General features: G+C 50.5%; 1 protein-coding gene across 1 annotated transcript; it reads left to right on the forward strand.

Moving 5' to 3' along the window:
• Positions 1-4,630: 4,630 nt before the first annotated feature.
• Positions 4,631-15,009, forward strand: LOC123447313. The gene is made up of 3 exons (XM_045123906.1): positions 4,631-5,302; positions 11,205-11,392; positions 14,091-15,009. Exons 1-3 carry the CDS (start codon positions 4,714-4,716, stop codon positions 14,604-14,606), a joined length of 1,293 nt encoding a protein of 430 aa, XP_044979841.1. The 5' UTR covers positions 4,631-4,713; the 3' UTR covers positions 14,607-15,009.
• Positions 15,010-15,814: the final 805 nt, after the last annotated feature.

The following is a 15,814-nucleotide window of genomic DNA, read 5'->3' on the forward strand; positions in this document are numbered from 1 at the left end:
CATCCAGGACCATGTCCAGAGTGGAGTGATAGATATTTGTAAAGTACACACGGATCTGAATATTGCAGACCCGTTGACTAAATCTCTTCCACGAGCAAAACATGATCAACACCATAATGCTATGGGTGTTCGATACATCACAATGTAACTAGATTATTGACTCTAGTGCAAGTGGGAGACTGTTGGAAATATGCCCTAGAGGCAATAATAAAATGGTTATTATCATATTTCCTTGTTCATGATAATCGTCTATTGTTTATGCTATAATTGTATTAACAGGAAACAGTAATACATGTGTGAATAAATAGATCACAATGTGTCCCTAGCAAGCCTCTAGTTGGCTAGCTCGTTAGTCAATAGATGATCATGGTTTCCTGATCATGGGCATTAGTTGTCATTGATAACGGGATCACATCATTGGGAGAATGATGTTATGGACAAGACCCAATCCTAAGCATAGCACTAGATCGTATTGTTCGTATGCTAAAACTTTTCTAATGTCAAGTATCTTTTCCTTCGACCGTGAGATTGTGCAACTCCCGGATACCGCAGGAGTGCTTTGGGTGTATCAAACGTCAGAACGTAACTGGGTGACTATAAAGGTGCACTACGGGTACCTCCAAAAGTGTCTGTTGGGTTGGTACGAATCGAGATCGGGATTTGTCACTCCGTGTGACGGAGAGGTATCTCTGGGCCCACTCGGTAGAACATCATCATAAGCTCAATGTGACTAAGGAGTTAGCCACACGATGACGTGCTACGAAATGAGTAAAGAGACTTACTGGTAACGAGATTGAACAAGGTATAGGTATACCGACGATCGAATCTCGGGCAAGTTCTATACCGACAGACAAAGGGAATCGTATACGGGATTGATTGAATCCTTGACATCGTGGTTCATCCGATGAGATCATCGTGGAGCAAGTGGGAGCCACCATGGGTATCCAGACCCCGCTGATGGTTATTGGCCAGAGAGGTGTCTCGGTCATGTCTGCCCATCTCCCGAACCCGTAGGGTCTACACACTTAAGGTTCGGTGACGTTAGGGTTATAGGGAATTGTTATACGAGGTTACCGAAAGTTTTTAGGAGTCCCGGATGAGATCCCGGACGTCACGAGGAGCTCCGGAATGGTCCAGAGGTAAAGATTGATATATAGGACGGATGGTTTCGGATACCGGAAGTGTTTCGGGCATCACCGGTAACGTACCGGGACCACCGGGACCACCAGAAGTGGCCCCGGGGAACCACCGAAGGGGGGCAACGACCCCGAGAGGTAAGGTGGGCCAAGTGGGGGTGGGAACCAGCCCCTAGGTGGGCTGGTGCGCCTCCCCACTCAGCCCAATGCGCAGGGGAGAGAAAAGGGGGGGCAAACCCTAAGCCAGGTGGGCCTTACCCTCCTCCCCCCTCTGGCCGCCGCACCTCCCATCTGGGGGGGCTGCCGCACCCCCTAGGGTGGGAACCCTAGGGGTGGCACCCCATCTCCCCTTCCCCTGTATATAGTGGGCACTTTTGGCCATTGGGGATCAGACTTTTGCCTCTCCCTCGGCGCAGCCGTGCCCTTTTTCCTCCTCCTCTCTGCCGGTGCTTGGCGAAGCCCTGCCGGGAGACCTCATCTCTCCATCGACACCACGCCATCGTGCTGCTGGAGTTCTTCCCCAACCTCTCCCTCCTCCTTGCTGGATCAAGGTGCGGGAGACGTCACCGGGCTGCACGTGTGTTGAACGCGGAGGTGCCGTAGTTCGGCACTAGATCGGAATCGATGCGAGTACGACTCCATCAACCGCGTTCTAGCAACGCTTCCGCTTAGCGATCTTCAAAGGTATGAAGGTGCTCTTACCCCTCTCTCGTTGCTGGTCTCTCCATAGAAAGATCTGAATATGCGTGGGAAAATTTTGAATTTATGCTACGTTACCCATCAAGGTCTTCGTGCGCGTAGGAAATTTTTTGTTTCCCATGCGACGCTCCCTACATCTTCAACCTCATGCTCCATAATAACTTCATCACTATTTTCTTCAGTGACAACAAGCACATTCACAAAAGCAGTTGTGTGAACATCCAAATCATCATTAATTGCCTGGATCATCTTCAATGACATTGTCTTCAACACACAACCAAAAGCTTGCAAAAAGTCTGCACCAAGAGTCGGCACACCATCTTTCCATGACAAAGCTTGCATATACGAACCATTCTCATCGGCATCATTCAAGTTGTTGTCCCTGTCTAGAGTCACATTGTCTTCAAAATAGGTGCTCGACGTAGGGATGCTTAACTTAGATTGCCGACTCAAGTTTGAGTTTCGCCATGTTATCATGAATGTTTTGTTCTGCAATTTTTTTGCCTTCAAACAACAACAAATTTTATCATATACATGTTTTTCTCCAAATGTTTTTTAAAGTATGTTATCTATGTTATTAGAGAATATGATTTATTTTTTCCGTTTATCAGATTGTGGATCATACCTTAGCACCAACAGGATATCGACTTGTGTGCGGTGTACCAAAATAGTCAGCCTGCACAATCAAAGCACAAATAAGCCATTGAAACTACTTTTTTTACTAACTAATGGAAATCATCTTGTCTTTTGTATTACCACAAGCTCAGAATCAACACCAAGTGGCATTTGTGTATATGACATGTCCATGCCCAAGCCTTCATCCCCTACTTGCATTTTTTTATTATACGATTCAATTTTGTTTTAGGTACATATCATATCTACCGGGAAATAGAGAACAAATTATTATTTTCATTTTCTAGCAAAGCACTTCACTGTTTCTTTTGCAACAAAAAACTTATAGCATGTTGCTGCTGCACAAAAGGGCTAGTACTTGACCAACAAGAGGATGTGCAAACTCATGAACCTGAGGGGCAAATGAGTAAGGGGAAAACATCGGCAAAAAACCTGGTACGTTGTTCTGCATTCCCAAAAGGCTTGGGTCAAACATCACTCATGTGTATTGGAAGTGCGCATGTTGCAATCAAAATAGAACAATAAATTTAAATGTCTTTTTTCAAACTCCTAGTACCATGTAAATTATGAAGCAACACATTTTTGTCCCCCCTCCCCCCCCTCCTAAAAAAATAATCTCGCGTGAGTCCGAGTGTAGTCCCCTACATAGCTATCTTCATGACCTGCAGTCAACAATTTTCAAAATCAAACATTATGATGACTCTAATGTCTTTTTCTTGTTTTCTGCTGTCATTTTTTGAAATATCATCATTGATAGAAATGGCTTCTTCTTTTTGTTACTCTCATGTGTGTTGTTGTCAAATAAATTTTAGTTCTTTTTTTAGTTGGAAATGGAAAATAGATGGCTACTTGCTCACAATCAGTACTTTCTTATTCTCTAACAAATTAAGGCTGTCATTTTTTTTTCCAGTGAGACCTATGATTTCTTTTGATCTGTCTGTATATATAAATGTTTTTCAGAAAATACCAGCTTGGGCCTGACAATGTCTGCTGTAGCAAAACTTGGAAGAAAACTAAAAGTTATTTTTGTGCAGCTACTACAAATTGTCCGTGAACAAGAAGTTGCGTGTGAGCAAGTAGATACACCAAATTAGATGATGTCCCACACGTTATTATTATTGTAAAACATTTCAAATTGTAAATTTAAGATGTTACACCATCAAACTTCAAATCTAACACCCCACCATGACTAAGATGTTGCAAAAGGAAACCATACTTGCCATCCACAAATTACGAACCCATCACACGTTCTGTCTTTTAGATATCACCGATGCAGATCACAATCTGCATCCGCTCCTGAACTATCTTCCAAGCTCCACGCCAACGCTGAAGCAAACACCATCGCAACAACGGAGCCCGAAAACACAGGTCCACCATGAGGATACCGCCGCCGCCACGCCGTCTTTACTTGAACATACTGGTTTCCAAATCCATCCCCAATCATAGAATCGATGGTCTCATCAAAAAAGGATCCGAATAATTTTTATTCAACGCCATCATCGTCGTCACTGAAGCCGAGACGATAATAACCTAAAATTCAAAGCTATAAAAGATAAAAATAATCTATACGCATGCATCCGACGATTCTTCGACAACCGAGGTTGCCGATGAAGAAAAGCCACCAAAGAACGACATTGGAAAATTAGGGCCTCTTTGATTCGTAGGATTCTCAAAATGCAGGAATAGGAAAAACGTAGGAATAGAGTGACATGTCCTTTTCTACACTACAAGATTTGGAAGTGTGTTTGATAGCACAGGAAAAACAAAAGAATTCTACAAAGAGGTTTGAGTGGATGGAAATTTTCCTCCAAAATGTAGTACAAATGAATCCTATGAAATTTTTTCAAAGGATTTCAATCCTACGAAACAAACGACCATCGTAGGAAAAAATCCTAAGAATCCAAATCCTTCAAAAATCCAATGAAATTCCTTTGTATCAAAGCAGCCCTTGTCCTTCCCTCACGGCGGCGGGTAGGGTTCCAGCCACTAGGGGAAAACGATCGTAGGTCTGCCAGTCTCCACTCTCCAGAGCCTCGCCGGTCTCCAGGGTCGTCGATGCCACAGAATCTACCACTGGATACACAGGCGTGATCTACTCCGTCGCTTTCTGATCCGGCGGCTACAAACGCACCCTAATCTACAGCTCACCCACTCCCAGAGCTCAGCATCGATCATTCCCCCACCCTCTCTTCCCACGCGCTCACGCACGCTCGAGCTCCCGCGCCGCACCGCACCGCACCGCAGCATGTCGTGGCTCACGCGCACCATCGCGGCCACGCTCGCCGGCGAGCCCGACCCCGACTCCGACGCCTCCGAATCCGAGGCGTCCTCCGCCGAAAGGACGGCCGCGGAGGGTTCCTCGCCGCGCGACCCCGAGGGCGAGGATCCCGGGCAGCCCAACACCCCGAGCCGCGGCGTCAAGGACGACATCTCCGAGCTCACCGAGACCCTCACCCGCCGCCTCTGGGGCGTGGCGTCCTTCCTCGCCCCTCCACCGCCCCCGCCGGACTCGGAGTCTCCGGGCGCCGCGCCCGCGGAGGCGGACGGAGAGGGGGGCGATGTGGACGGGGACGGGATCGCGGGGATCCGGAGCGATCTGGCGGAGATCGGGGGCAGGGTGAGGAGCGGCATCTCCATGCTGCAGAGCAACCTGGCCGTGGCGGAGATCTCCAAGATCGCGTCCTCGCTCCTGCCGTTCGGGGAGGAGGAGCCGGACGAAGGGGAGCCCGTCGCCGGCGGGACCGAGGAGGTGTTGGTCTTCGTGAAGCACATGTCGACGCGGCCTGAGACGTGGCTTGATTTCCCCCTCTTCATCAGCGAGCGTTATGCAGATGGTAAGATTCAGTGCTGACTGATGAGTCAGACAATGCGTGCTTAATTTGGTGAACTTGGATGAAATGGGTGGACTTCGCGGTCTCGATTTGGTCGGATGAGACAAGTAATTGCAGCGGGAAAACCTTTGTTGAATTTCTTAGGATGTGTGTTACAAATCTGATTGCTGTTACATCTCACGATATATGAGACCAGTGATTAATGAACAGAGCGGATGTTGGTAAATAATGTTGGAACTTAACTGTGAAGCTCTCAAGCATGCACATCTTGAATTTACGAACTCCTTCTCTACTGTTTTAGTCCCATGTAGTATGTTGAATAGATTTAAGCCGCCATGTTGCAGTCTAGAATGCCATTGTATCAGTTCATCGATGCTAGCTTGTATTTTGCTACTTTAGCTTGTACACCAGCTTGGTATCAATTTTACTCTTGGAATTTTGATGCTGTGGTTCTATCCATCTAGCAATGTATTTTCTCATAACATGTTTTTTTTTTCCATTGTCGTGGTATTAACTTGATCACCAAATCCTGTTAACGTCTTCAGCATCATAACTTGTTTGAAATGAATGTAATACCATGCTCCCTCAGTTCTATAGCTTTAAACAGTAGTGATGAAAGTTGGAGAGTGAATTGCTTGTATATTCCACACTCATACAATTACAGCTGATGTACATATATAGGGCGAACCCCCTGAGGGTTAGGCACGCAGGCCAGGTTCGGTTAGAGATCCATAAATCTAGCAGTCAAGGGTAGACTAAGTATTACATGACTAACACCCCCCCTCAGCTGGAACGCCGTTTGGCAGGACGTTCAAGCTGGAGCGGAAATCACGAAAAACCGGTGATGGAAGACCCTTGGTGAACACATCTGCGAACTGAGAGCTAGATGGGACGTGTAGAACGCGTGCCTCACCGAGAGCAACCCGGTCGCGGACGAAGTGCAGGTCAATTTCGATATGCTTGGTTCGTTGATGCTGCACCGGATTGCAGGACATGTAGGAGGCGCTGATGTTGTCGCAATAGATGACGGTGGCGCGTCGAGGAGGACACGAAGTTCATGGAGGAGTTGTCGTAGCCAGCACGATTCGGCGACGCAATTAGCGACGCCGCGGTATTCTGCCTCTGTGCTGGAACGAGACACGGTGGGTTGATGTTTGGAGGACCAGGAGATCAGGCTGTCGCCAAGGAAAACGCAGAAACCGGAGGTTGATTTCCGTGTGTTTGGGCACCCAGCCCAGTCTGCGTCAGTATACGCAAGTAGATCGAGCGACGAGGACTTGAAGAGCTGGAGGCCGTAGTGTGAGGTGCCACGCAAGTAACGCAGGACCCGTTTCACCAGCTGCATATGGGAGTCTCGTGGCTGATGCATGAACAGGCAGATTTGTTGGACGGCGTAGGAGATGTCGGGTCGAGTAAGGGTTAGGTATTGGAGGGCGCCGGCGATGCTGCGGTATGTGGTGGGGTTTGGAAGTGGATGACCGGCGTCGGCGGATAGTTTGGAAGTGGTGTCGATCGGTGTGGGCACAGTGTTGCAATTTAGCATGTCAGCGCGATCCAGAATTTCAAGTGTGTATTGTTGCTGGCTCAAGAACAGGCCGGAGGCATTGGGTGTAACATTGACCCCGAGAAAGTGGTGTAATTCGCCCATATCGGTCATGGCGAATTCGGTTTTGAGAGATGTGATTATTTGAGCGAGGGTGGAGGTGGTGCTTGCGGTGAGTATGATGTCGTCCACATATACGAGAAGGTATGCGATGGAGGAGCCACTGGATAGTATAAATAGTGAGGAATCGCTCTTGGAAGCATGGAAGCCAAGCGAGAGGAGGAAGGAGGTGAACCGCAAGAACCAAGTTCGAGGTGCCTGTTTGAGGCCGTAGAGAGACTTACGGAGTAGACATACGTGATCTGGATGGGAAGCGCTGATGAAGCCCGATGGTTGAGAGCAGTACACTGTCTCCTTGAGATCGCCGTGGAGGAAGGCGTTCTTGACATCGAGCTGGTGAATCGGCCATGAGCAGGATGTTGCGATGCTCAAAACCACGCGAATGGTAGCCGGTTTTACCACTGGACTGAAGATCTCGTCGTAGTCGATGCCCTCCTTCTGAGTGAACCCACGAACAACCCAACGGGCCTTGTAGCGAGCGAATGAGCCGTCGGAGTTGAACTTATGGCGAAAAATCTATTTGCCTGTGACCACGTTGACACCTGCAGGTTTAGGAACCAAAGACCTGCAGGTAGGAAGGTGGGATGGGGGAAGGATGTGCCGTGTGTTGAGCGGTGAGGAATAGTCGCTTGGGTTGGCAAAACCCGGATTTGGCGCGGGTACGCATCGTATGAGAATTAAGTGGGGGGGCTGTTGGTATCGCATGTGGCGGTAGAGGCGGAGGGGTGGTAGTGGCGTCGGAGCTTGTGGCGGATGACGCGCGATCCAAGGAGGAGGCGCTAGTGGAGCCGGCAGAGGCGGGTGCGGAAATCGGTGGCGAGTGGGCCGGAGAGATGGGCGGGAAAGGCGCGGTCGACGAGGTGGATCCTGCCGCAACGGACGGGTTGGTGGGAGAGCGACGCGGGGTGGTGGGGCCCGGGCTGTCGGCAGAGTGCGCGGTGGGGATTGGCGCAGGGCTGCATGGCGCGGGATCCGGGGGAGATCCGATGGGGCCGGCAATGACTGGGTACGAGGTAGGTAGGATTTGGTGAGGATTTTCTGTGGCTATGGGGGTAGTCGGGGCTGATGGTGTGGCTGGCACATAGGGAAATATTTGCTCGTCGAAAATAACGTGCCGCGAGACAATGATGCGTCGGGTGGAGAGGTCATAGCACCGGTATCCCTTGTGCTCTAGTGGGTACCCAAGGAAGACGCAACGGGAGGAACGAGGAGCCAATTTATGGGCGGTCGTGGCGTATAAGTTGGGGAAGCACAGACAGCCAAACACGCGTAGATGGTCATATGTGGGGTGTAAACCATGGAGAAGGAAGTATGGTGTGAGATCCTGAATGGCGCGGGAGGGGCGTCTGTTGAGAAGATAGGTGGCGGTGTGTAGCGCTTCGACCCAAAACGGAGGGGTGAGGTTTGCTTGGAAGATGAGTGTCCGAATGACGTCGTTTGTAGTTCGAATGAGCCTTTCGGCTTTGCCATTTTGCGGTGATGTATGAGGACAGGAGAAGCGGTAGCAGATGCCGTTGGTGGAGAAGGAGCGTAGGGCATTGTTGACAAACTCGCCGCCATTGTCACATTGAAGGGTTTTGATGATGACATTGTATTGTGTTTTAACATGGGTGAAGAAGCGTAGTAGCGTGGAAGAGGTGTTGGATTTCTTACGTAGTGGTCAAAAGACCAGGAGAAGTGTGAGAAATCGTCGAGGACGACCAGGTAATATTCATAGCCCGAGAAGCTGGCAACAGGGGAGGTCCACAGATCACAATGAATCAAATCAAAGGGCGCATAAGAACGAGTAGTAGAGGTATTAAACGGCAGACGTTGCTGGTGCCCTAATTGACAGGCAGTACATGGGCCAGTGTATGGCTTATTACAAGGAATATGAAAATCTTGGGAAATTGATGTGAAAGAACGAGCGCCGGGGTGGCCAAGGCGAGGATGCCAGACGTCGCCGCTGGTCACGGTGGTGGAGAGGGCGGTGCTCCGTCGCGTGCTGTTGCCAAAGAAGGGGTAGAGGTCGCCGGAGCTAGCGGAGATCAGGATTACTTTCCGTGCGAAGATCCTTCAAAACAAAACCAAATGGGTAAAACTCGATGGAACAAGAGTTATCTTTGGTGAATTGATGCACGGAGATAACGCTAGTGGTGATGTGAGGAGAGAAGAGTATGTTGTGGAGTTGAAAATTGTAGGGATGCAGAGTGGAGGAGCCGGTTGCATGAATGGGGAGATGCTGACCATTATCGACGGCGATGCTAGATGAACTGTGCTTTAATGGAGAAGACGAGTAGGCGAGGTTACCAGGGTTGCCGGTGACGTGGTTGGAGGCGCCGCTGTCCAGGTACCAGTCCGAGGTGTTGCCGTTGTTGGGAGGGACTTGGTTGCTGTACGCGGCATGGAGCATCGCGAGGTGATCCCACGAGGGCTGCGGGTAGGACGGCGTGGTGGAGTAGGGCGCAACCTGCATGGGGTAGGCATGGGCATGGGAGCCCGGGCGAGGGCCGAGAACGCCGGCGGCGTTTGGTGGGATCCAGCCGGGGCGAGGCGGAGGAAGAGCCATGCCGTAGGGAGCGAAGAATCCCATGAACGGGTTGTATGCCTGGGTGTTGGAGGAGTTGTGGCGGCCGCCCGAGTCGCCGCGTCCACGGCCGTGATCGCCGGTGTCACCAGAGCGGGAGTTGAAACCGCGGCCAGCGGGTGGGGCGGTCTGGGGGGCGATCTACTCGATCACCCGAGCGAGGTGTGCCGGAGGTGGAGGAGCCGGAGGGCGGGCCGCCGCTGTGGACGGCGAGAATGGTGGCACTGGCCTCCGATGTGCGCTGGGCGAGGTTTTCTTCGGCGAGTTTGAGGCGGGAGAAGACGGCCTCAAACGGTGGCAGAGGGACCGTGTCGCCCAGAACGACGCGGATGGTGTCGAGGCGCTGGTCGATGCCGTGAAGAAACTGGGTGGTGAGGTCCACCTCGGAGACGGCGTGGTCGATGTCGGCAAGACCGGCGGTGAGCAGCTTCATGCGGCGGGCGTACTCGTCGACGGAGAGGTCGCCTTGCTTGAGGTTCCGATACTGACGATTCAGCATCATGTAACGAGCCGCGCGATTAGCGAGAAAGTAGTCACGGATTCGGATCCAGAGATCATAGGTGGTGGTGGCGCCAATCACGTGATCGACGATCTGATCGGCGAGGGTGGCGTACATGGCAAGAGCGACATGGGCGTGAGTTCAAGGTATTGAGGATCGGCGTTGGGTGGTGGTGGATGATCGATGAGATAGGAGACGCCGTAGCGGACCAGGATCATGAGGAAGAAAGACTTCCATTTGTGGTAGTTGTGTTCAGCGGGGTTGAGAAGGAATTTGATGTGGCCCGTGAGGTTGTCGTTGAAGATGGGCTGCCGGGCGGCGGGAGCCGACGGTGGTGGCGGGGGTGGAGCGGAAGAGAAGACGGGGGCAAACTGGGTTGTTGGTGCGGAGCTGCTGAAGACGAGAGGCGGGGTGGCGGCCGCGCGGGAGGTGGCCGAGGCGGTGTCCGGGGAGAGCAGGGAGGCCGACTGAGAGGAGGAGGAGTGCGCCGCGCTGGAGGCGGCGGAGGATGTGTCGTCGACCATGGTGAGAACCAGGACGTCTGAAACCAAGTTGGAGAGTGAATTGCTTGTATATTCCACACTCATACAATTACAGCTGATGTACATATATAGGGCGAACCCCCTGAGGGTTAGGCACACAGGCCAGGTTCGGTTAGAGATCCATAAATCTAGCAGTCAAGGGTACACTAAGTATTACATGACTAACAATGAACGTTTCGTATCTTTTTAGAGGTTGCACACTATATAGTTATGCATGGGAAATCATGTAAATAGATAACATAATTGATTAAAGCAGTAGCCCCTACTTGCTGCAAAATGCATCACTTAGGCTACACAGGTAATAGGTTGCTCCATTTCAGATTGACGTGATATTGAGCTAACATTTACTTCTGGAATAAATAGTTCACCCTGTTTATGCGTACCCTCTGTAGTCTCTACGCCTTTTAGTCCTTGAATGTTTTTTCTGATGCTTTGTTGGCATCTACTTCCTCTGTTCCTAAATATAAGACGTTTTGGCAGTTCAATCTGAACCGCCAAAACATCTTATATGTAGAAACGGAGGTAGTAGTTTCATCATATTAACTGTGCTTGTACCTCTCAAATATGATCATGTTATGTTTAATACACCTCACAGTTTACTTTAATTATCTTACACAGTTTCTTTTAATCTTTAGATTTTGAATTGTCGAATGCTCAGTATGTGCATGCATTATCTATGGAACACCTCGTGCCAACCTTATCGGATTTAAAGGTTCAGATTTGCTCAACGGATATGAGTGAAGCATGTTTCTGGAAGATCTATTTTGTTCTTCTGCATTCGAAACTCAACAAACAAGATGCTGAACTTCTTTCAACACCACAGGTAGTTTCTTGCACCATTTACTGTATTTATCATCTTTCTGTCACACTGTTTTTAATTTATTATGTCTTCTGTGCTATGATGGTGTAATGAGTGGAATGCTTCACACAAATAACTGGACATTTAGCAACTCCAGGCTATATACCTACCCTGTAGGCCATATCACCCCAAGCTGTTTGTAGTTTTTAGACAGTATTAGTACTATGTTTCCTTCCTTGTACCCCAAGTCTTGTGTAGTATATATATGCCCCATGGGCTATGGAATATAGATAAGTTGCATCCATAACATGGTATCATGAGCCCAGCTTTAGGGTTTTTCGCGTGCCGCAACTCACGCTTGACCGGGTTTTTCGGCCCCCTTCCCTCTCTCGATCAATTCTCATCTGGGTCTCCTCATACTCGATCTCCCATGACCGGTCTCATTCCTGCATGTCTTGCTCAGCAACCTTCCAGATCGACGGCCGTCTCTACAACCTCAGCCTGCGATGCCTTTCTTGCGTGTGTGCTCTGCATCGACGCATGTTGTTCCCTCTCCAACTGCCGTTGGTGTCTTCGCTGATCGCTTCGCCTCTGCTCATCCCTGCATGGCGGCGCTGTTCCAGATCGCTTCTCCCGCCGGCCTGCTCTCTGTCGTTCGTCTCCAGCAGGCAACTTCGCCAACCCAGGCCGCCTCACGCCCGGATGCTCGACCTCCGTGCTGCAGGTCCCCGCCACCTGTGCCCTCTGTCTCCTGGCCACTTGATGCCTTCCCTACTGCAGGCCCGGGCAGCTCCTGCCCCTCCAGCCTACCTAAATCACCTCGCTCCACCCGATTGGATTGTACTCTGGTCCTCCCAACTGAAGGCCGCCTGCAGCTTGATGCACATGAGCCGTGGTGCCCCATCTGCTGCCTCGCCTCCACAGCCGACTCCCGCTGCAGGCCTGCTTGTATGTGGTGCTCCTAACTGAAGGCCGCCTGCAGCTTGACACACATGTGCCATGGCACCCCATCTGCAGGCCTGCTCTCCTGCTTCCCCATGCGTGTCTCTCCTCTGCTGGCGCGTTGCTTGCCTGGCTGTTTGCTGCCCCGTGTGCGGCTCTCCTCCTGCTGCTCTGTAGGCCTGCTCGCCTGCTGCCCCGTGCGTGGCTCTACCTGCCTCTGCTAGTTTTACTGCCTCTGAGATGCGGCATATTATTTGGTATGCTATATTTAGTGCGCATATATAAATAATTGATTCGCCGGGCCTGAAACGGGTGATCTGTGATAAGCATGTGATCTTCAAAGCACAGTTTATATTTGCCTTTAACAGCTGCTGATTGCAAGTAGACTGGATACTGTTTACTTAATATTGTTTGGCAGCAAAGTATTGTAAAACTACAGTATTTTTGCCTGTTGGTACAAGATACCACGTTTTTTACATATCAAAGCATTCAGCGCTGGAAAAATTGCTGGCTAGCCGTTGCATTCAAACTAGAGTAGCTAGCCAGCCATTGCTGGCTAGCTAGCAGCATGTATGAAGAACGGCCATGCACAAGGCTTGTAGATTACCAATGAGCACGCTTCGCAAGATGGTGTAGGCAGCTCACCAGATGGAGTTATGCATGGACGGGACTGCTTGGCCTTCTCCCATGACACAGTCAATGAGCGGCAAAGCTACTCGTAACCTGAGCAGGGATGGTCTTAAAGCGGCAACAGATCCAATCCCCCCCCGCTCACCGACGGAAAGATGCCTCCAGGTGGCTGTGCTGGTTGGAGCTGAGTGAATCAACAGGCAACAGCGTGCCTGCGTGGAGGCAGGGGCTGGCAGCTGTTAGGAGAGGCTGGACGAGTGGATGTAGGACATCGTACTCTCCTTTTTTATCTCTCCGTCGCCGTCTCCTTGTTTTTCCATGGCCGCTTAGGGAGACATCTTCAGAGATGACAGAGCGGCGCAGGAGTGAAGCGAGTTCTTTCGTAGGGCGGGGAAGAAGATAATGCGTGTGTGGCCTTGTTCTTTTTGGCTGCTCGGTTTTAAAAAAAGAGGCCTGGGGTTCTGTTTCTAGACAGAGAACATACTTTGCTTTTGCAAATACTCAGCATTAATACTACAGTTTTTAGTGATAGCCAAACATCTCACAGTAATAAAACCTAAGGTATTTAGAAAAACTGTAGTATTCTGCTAATACTTAGGAAATACTGAGCTATCAAACAGGGCCAAGTATTTTGTGGAGTTTTTGTAGAAGAATATAATGGTATTTTTAGACACCATAGTTTTAAAATCTTTATGTGTTTGGCATCAACAATTATCTCAGTTGTATAAACTGTCGTATGTCCAATACTGCAGTATTTTCGCAGTATTCTAAGAAGAGGTCTTGACCTCTTGTTTCTAAACCAAACTGAGAAAAGGGTGGTTCTATGAAACTGGAGTGTTCGTTGCCCAGGCATTGGAGTACTTAGGTTTTACATTACCACGGTTTAAAAAATATGTGCTAGCTTGAGTAATATATTATCAAGAAAAACAAACCGGGAGGGATGCCAAGATGCACTTCAAGTTGTGACAGCATTAGGATCAAGAAAGAGGGGGGACGGGGGGGGGGGGGGGGGGGGGGGTATTGTTATTTCAAACTTGACCAACTGGTTTCATTTTTCAATGCACACTAACAGAGTGGTTTTCTCCTTAAGTCTCATGTTTGGCTTATATTTCAAATTAGTTCAACCTTATGTTTCCCTTTTACCATGCAGATCCTAGAAGCAAGGGAGGAGTTGCTGCAGAGTCTACAGGCTAAGGATAAGCGAGGATCTGAAACTGCAGGGCAATCATCTGACGATGTGAACGCATTCTCTGCCCCAGCTGAAGAGAAGGTGATAGAACCTTCAATCATTCAAGACAAAGAAGTTGCCGTATCGGAGGTCCGTTCCTTCGAAGAACCCACCTCGGATATCACGCCCGAAATCGAGGCCGAGAAGTTCCTGGTTTCGACCACTGAAGTGGAAATCATTGACAAGTCAGTGATCGAAGAAGAATTGTTGTCAGTGAAAGATAAAATCAAGGCTCCAGTCGTGGAGTCCAGACTCCACGCTGACACCGATGAGGATGAAGTGGACGAATGGCCTGATGATGACTCAGCTGAGGAGCCCGAGGCGGTAGCGGCAGCAAGTAACAGGGCTTCGCTGGGACGGGAGGAGGATGTGTCGTTCAGCGACCTGGAAGACGACGGTGACGATGATGAGCATGGCAGTAAAGGGGTGGGCAAGTAGCTAAAGCTGATTTGAAGGTCCGGTCCAGGCCCAATCATCTCGGCCTCCATTGGAGTGGTAGTCCCACAAGCACACGCTCGCTGGCTTCACTCAAGGGACTACAGAAGGCAGCGGTGGATGATGGGTGGATCATTGCGTGGTCACCATTAGTCTCTAGAGGCGATGGTGATGATGAACCCCCCAAAACTGGCTGGGCCTCCCTCGACCGGCCTGGATTAGAAGAGAAGCAGGAAGTAATAATGATGTGCAGCTGGTGTTAGTGTTTGATGATGGCAAGTATGTACATCTGTATCGTCGGCCTGTTTCTGTACATAGACCCCCCTGGGGCGGGGCTGCCTCCTGTATGAACCAACCTGGCAGCGTACCACTCTGTCCACTGAATAAATCGCTCAATTAGCTGCAACCTGCAAGAACTTTTGGTTTGGGTTCGTCCTTCGTCGTACTTGAGATCTAACTAATATCTTTGCTTGGGCACCACCCTGATTTATCAATTCCTGGTATGGGTTGCCCTGTACTCGGGGCTGGCCTGCTTGAAAGGTTTTACTACATAGTTTCAGTTACATGCTGTCGCATGGAGTGAGCATGAGGGGGAAATGATGACCAGCTAACTTGTCTGAATCGTGCACCCAACTTGTTCCTGGTAGTGAGGTTGCTGGTACTGGCACACACATGATGGCAGCAATCCTTTATCCTTGCGTAGATTCTTGGCGTAGCGGCCGGGTGTAGTGTTGGCATCTCCCCGGCGTGCCCACCGGCGCGTCTGGCTGGACCGCCGTACGGAGCAAACTCCCGCACCACAGGCCTGCACCTGACGACGGCGACGGTGCGCCAAGGCAGACGGCGGCGCCACTACGACGCCGCGCCGGCAGGCCGAACCAAGAAGAAGAAGAAGCGCTCCCCCCGCGCACGCGGCGGCATGGCATTATGGCAACGTGCACCCGCCCGCGCCGCGCGCCGGCGGCGGACGGGCTGATGATACTGGTGGCGGGTCGCTGTCCGGCGGAAACATGTGCAGGGAACTGGAGAAGCGGAGCGATGTTTTATCCGCCGATGCCGACCTTGCCCTGCTCGCGTCCACCCCGAGAGCGACCGACGGGGAGGGGAGGGTCTCTTTCCTCTCCTCGTAACGGCTAACGTGCGTTGTCTGCCGCACCGGGCGCCCACGGCCACGACCGCCACCCGTATCACGCATCTCATTTCCAAGCAAA

The sequence above is a fragment of the Hordeum vulgare genome, chromosome 1H (genome assembly GCF_904849725.1).
Source record: "Hordeum vulgare subsp. vulgare chromosome 1H, MorexV3_pseudomolecules_assembly, whole genome shotgun sequence".
NCBI lineage: Eukaryota > Viridiplantae > Streptophyta > Magnoliopsida > Poales > Poaceae > Hordeum > Hordeum vulgare.

Bases quoted from the DNA above. Each gene is read 5' to 3' on its own strand.
- LOC123447313 (XM_045123906.1), top strand. From the start codon at position 4,714: ATGTCGTGGCTCACGCGCACCATCGCGGCCACGCTCGCCGGCGAGCCC. The intron at 5,303-11,204 runs GTAAGATTCAGT...TTTAATCTTTAG, and splicing joins CAGCGAGCGTTATGCAGATG to ATTTTGAATTGTCGAATGCT. The intron at 11,393-14,090 runs GTAGTTTCTTGC...TTTACCATGCAG, and splicing joins AACTTCTTTCAACACCACAG to ATCCTAGAAGCAAGGGAGGA.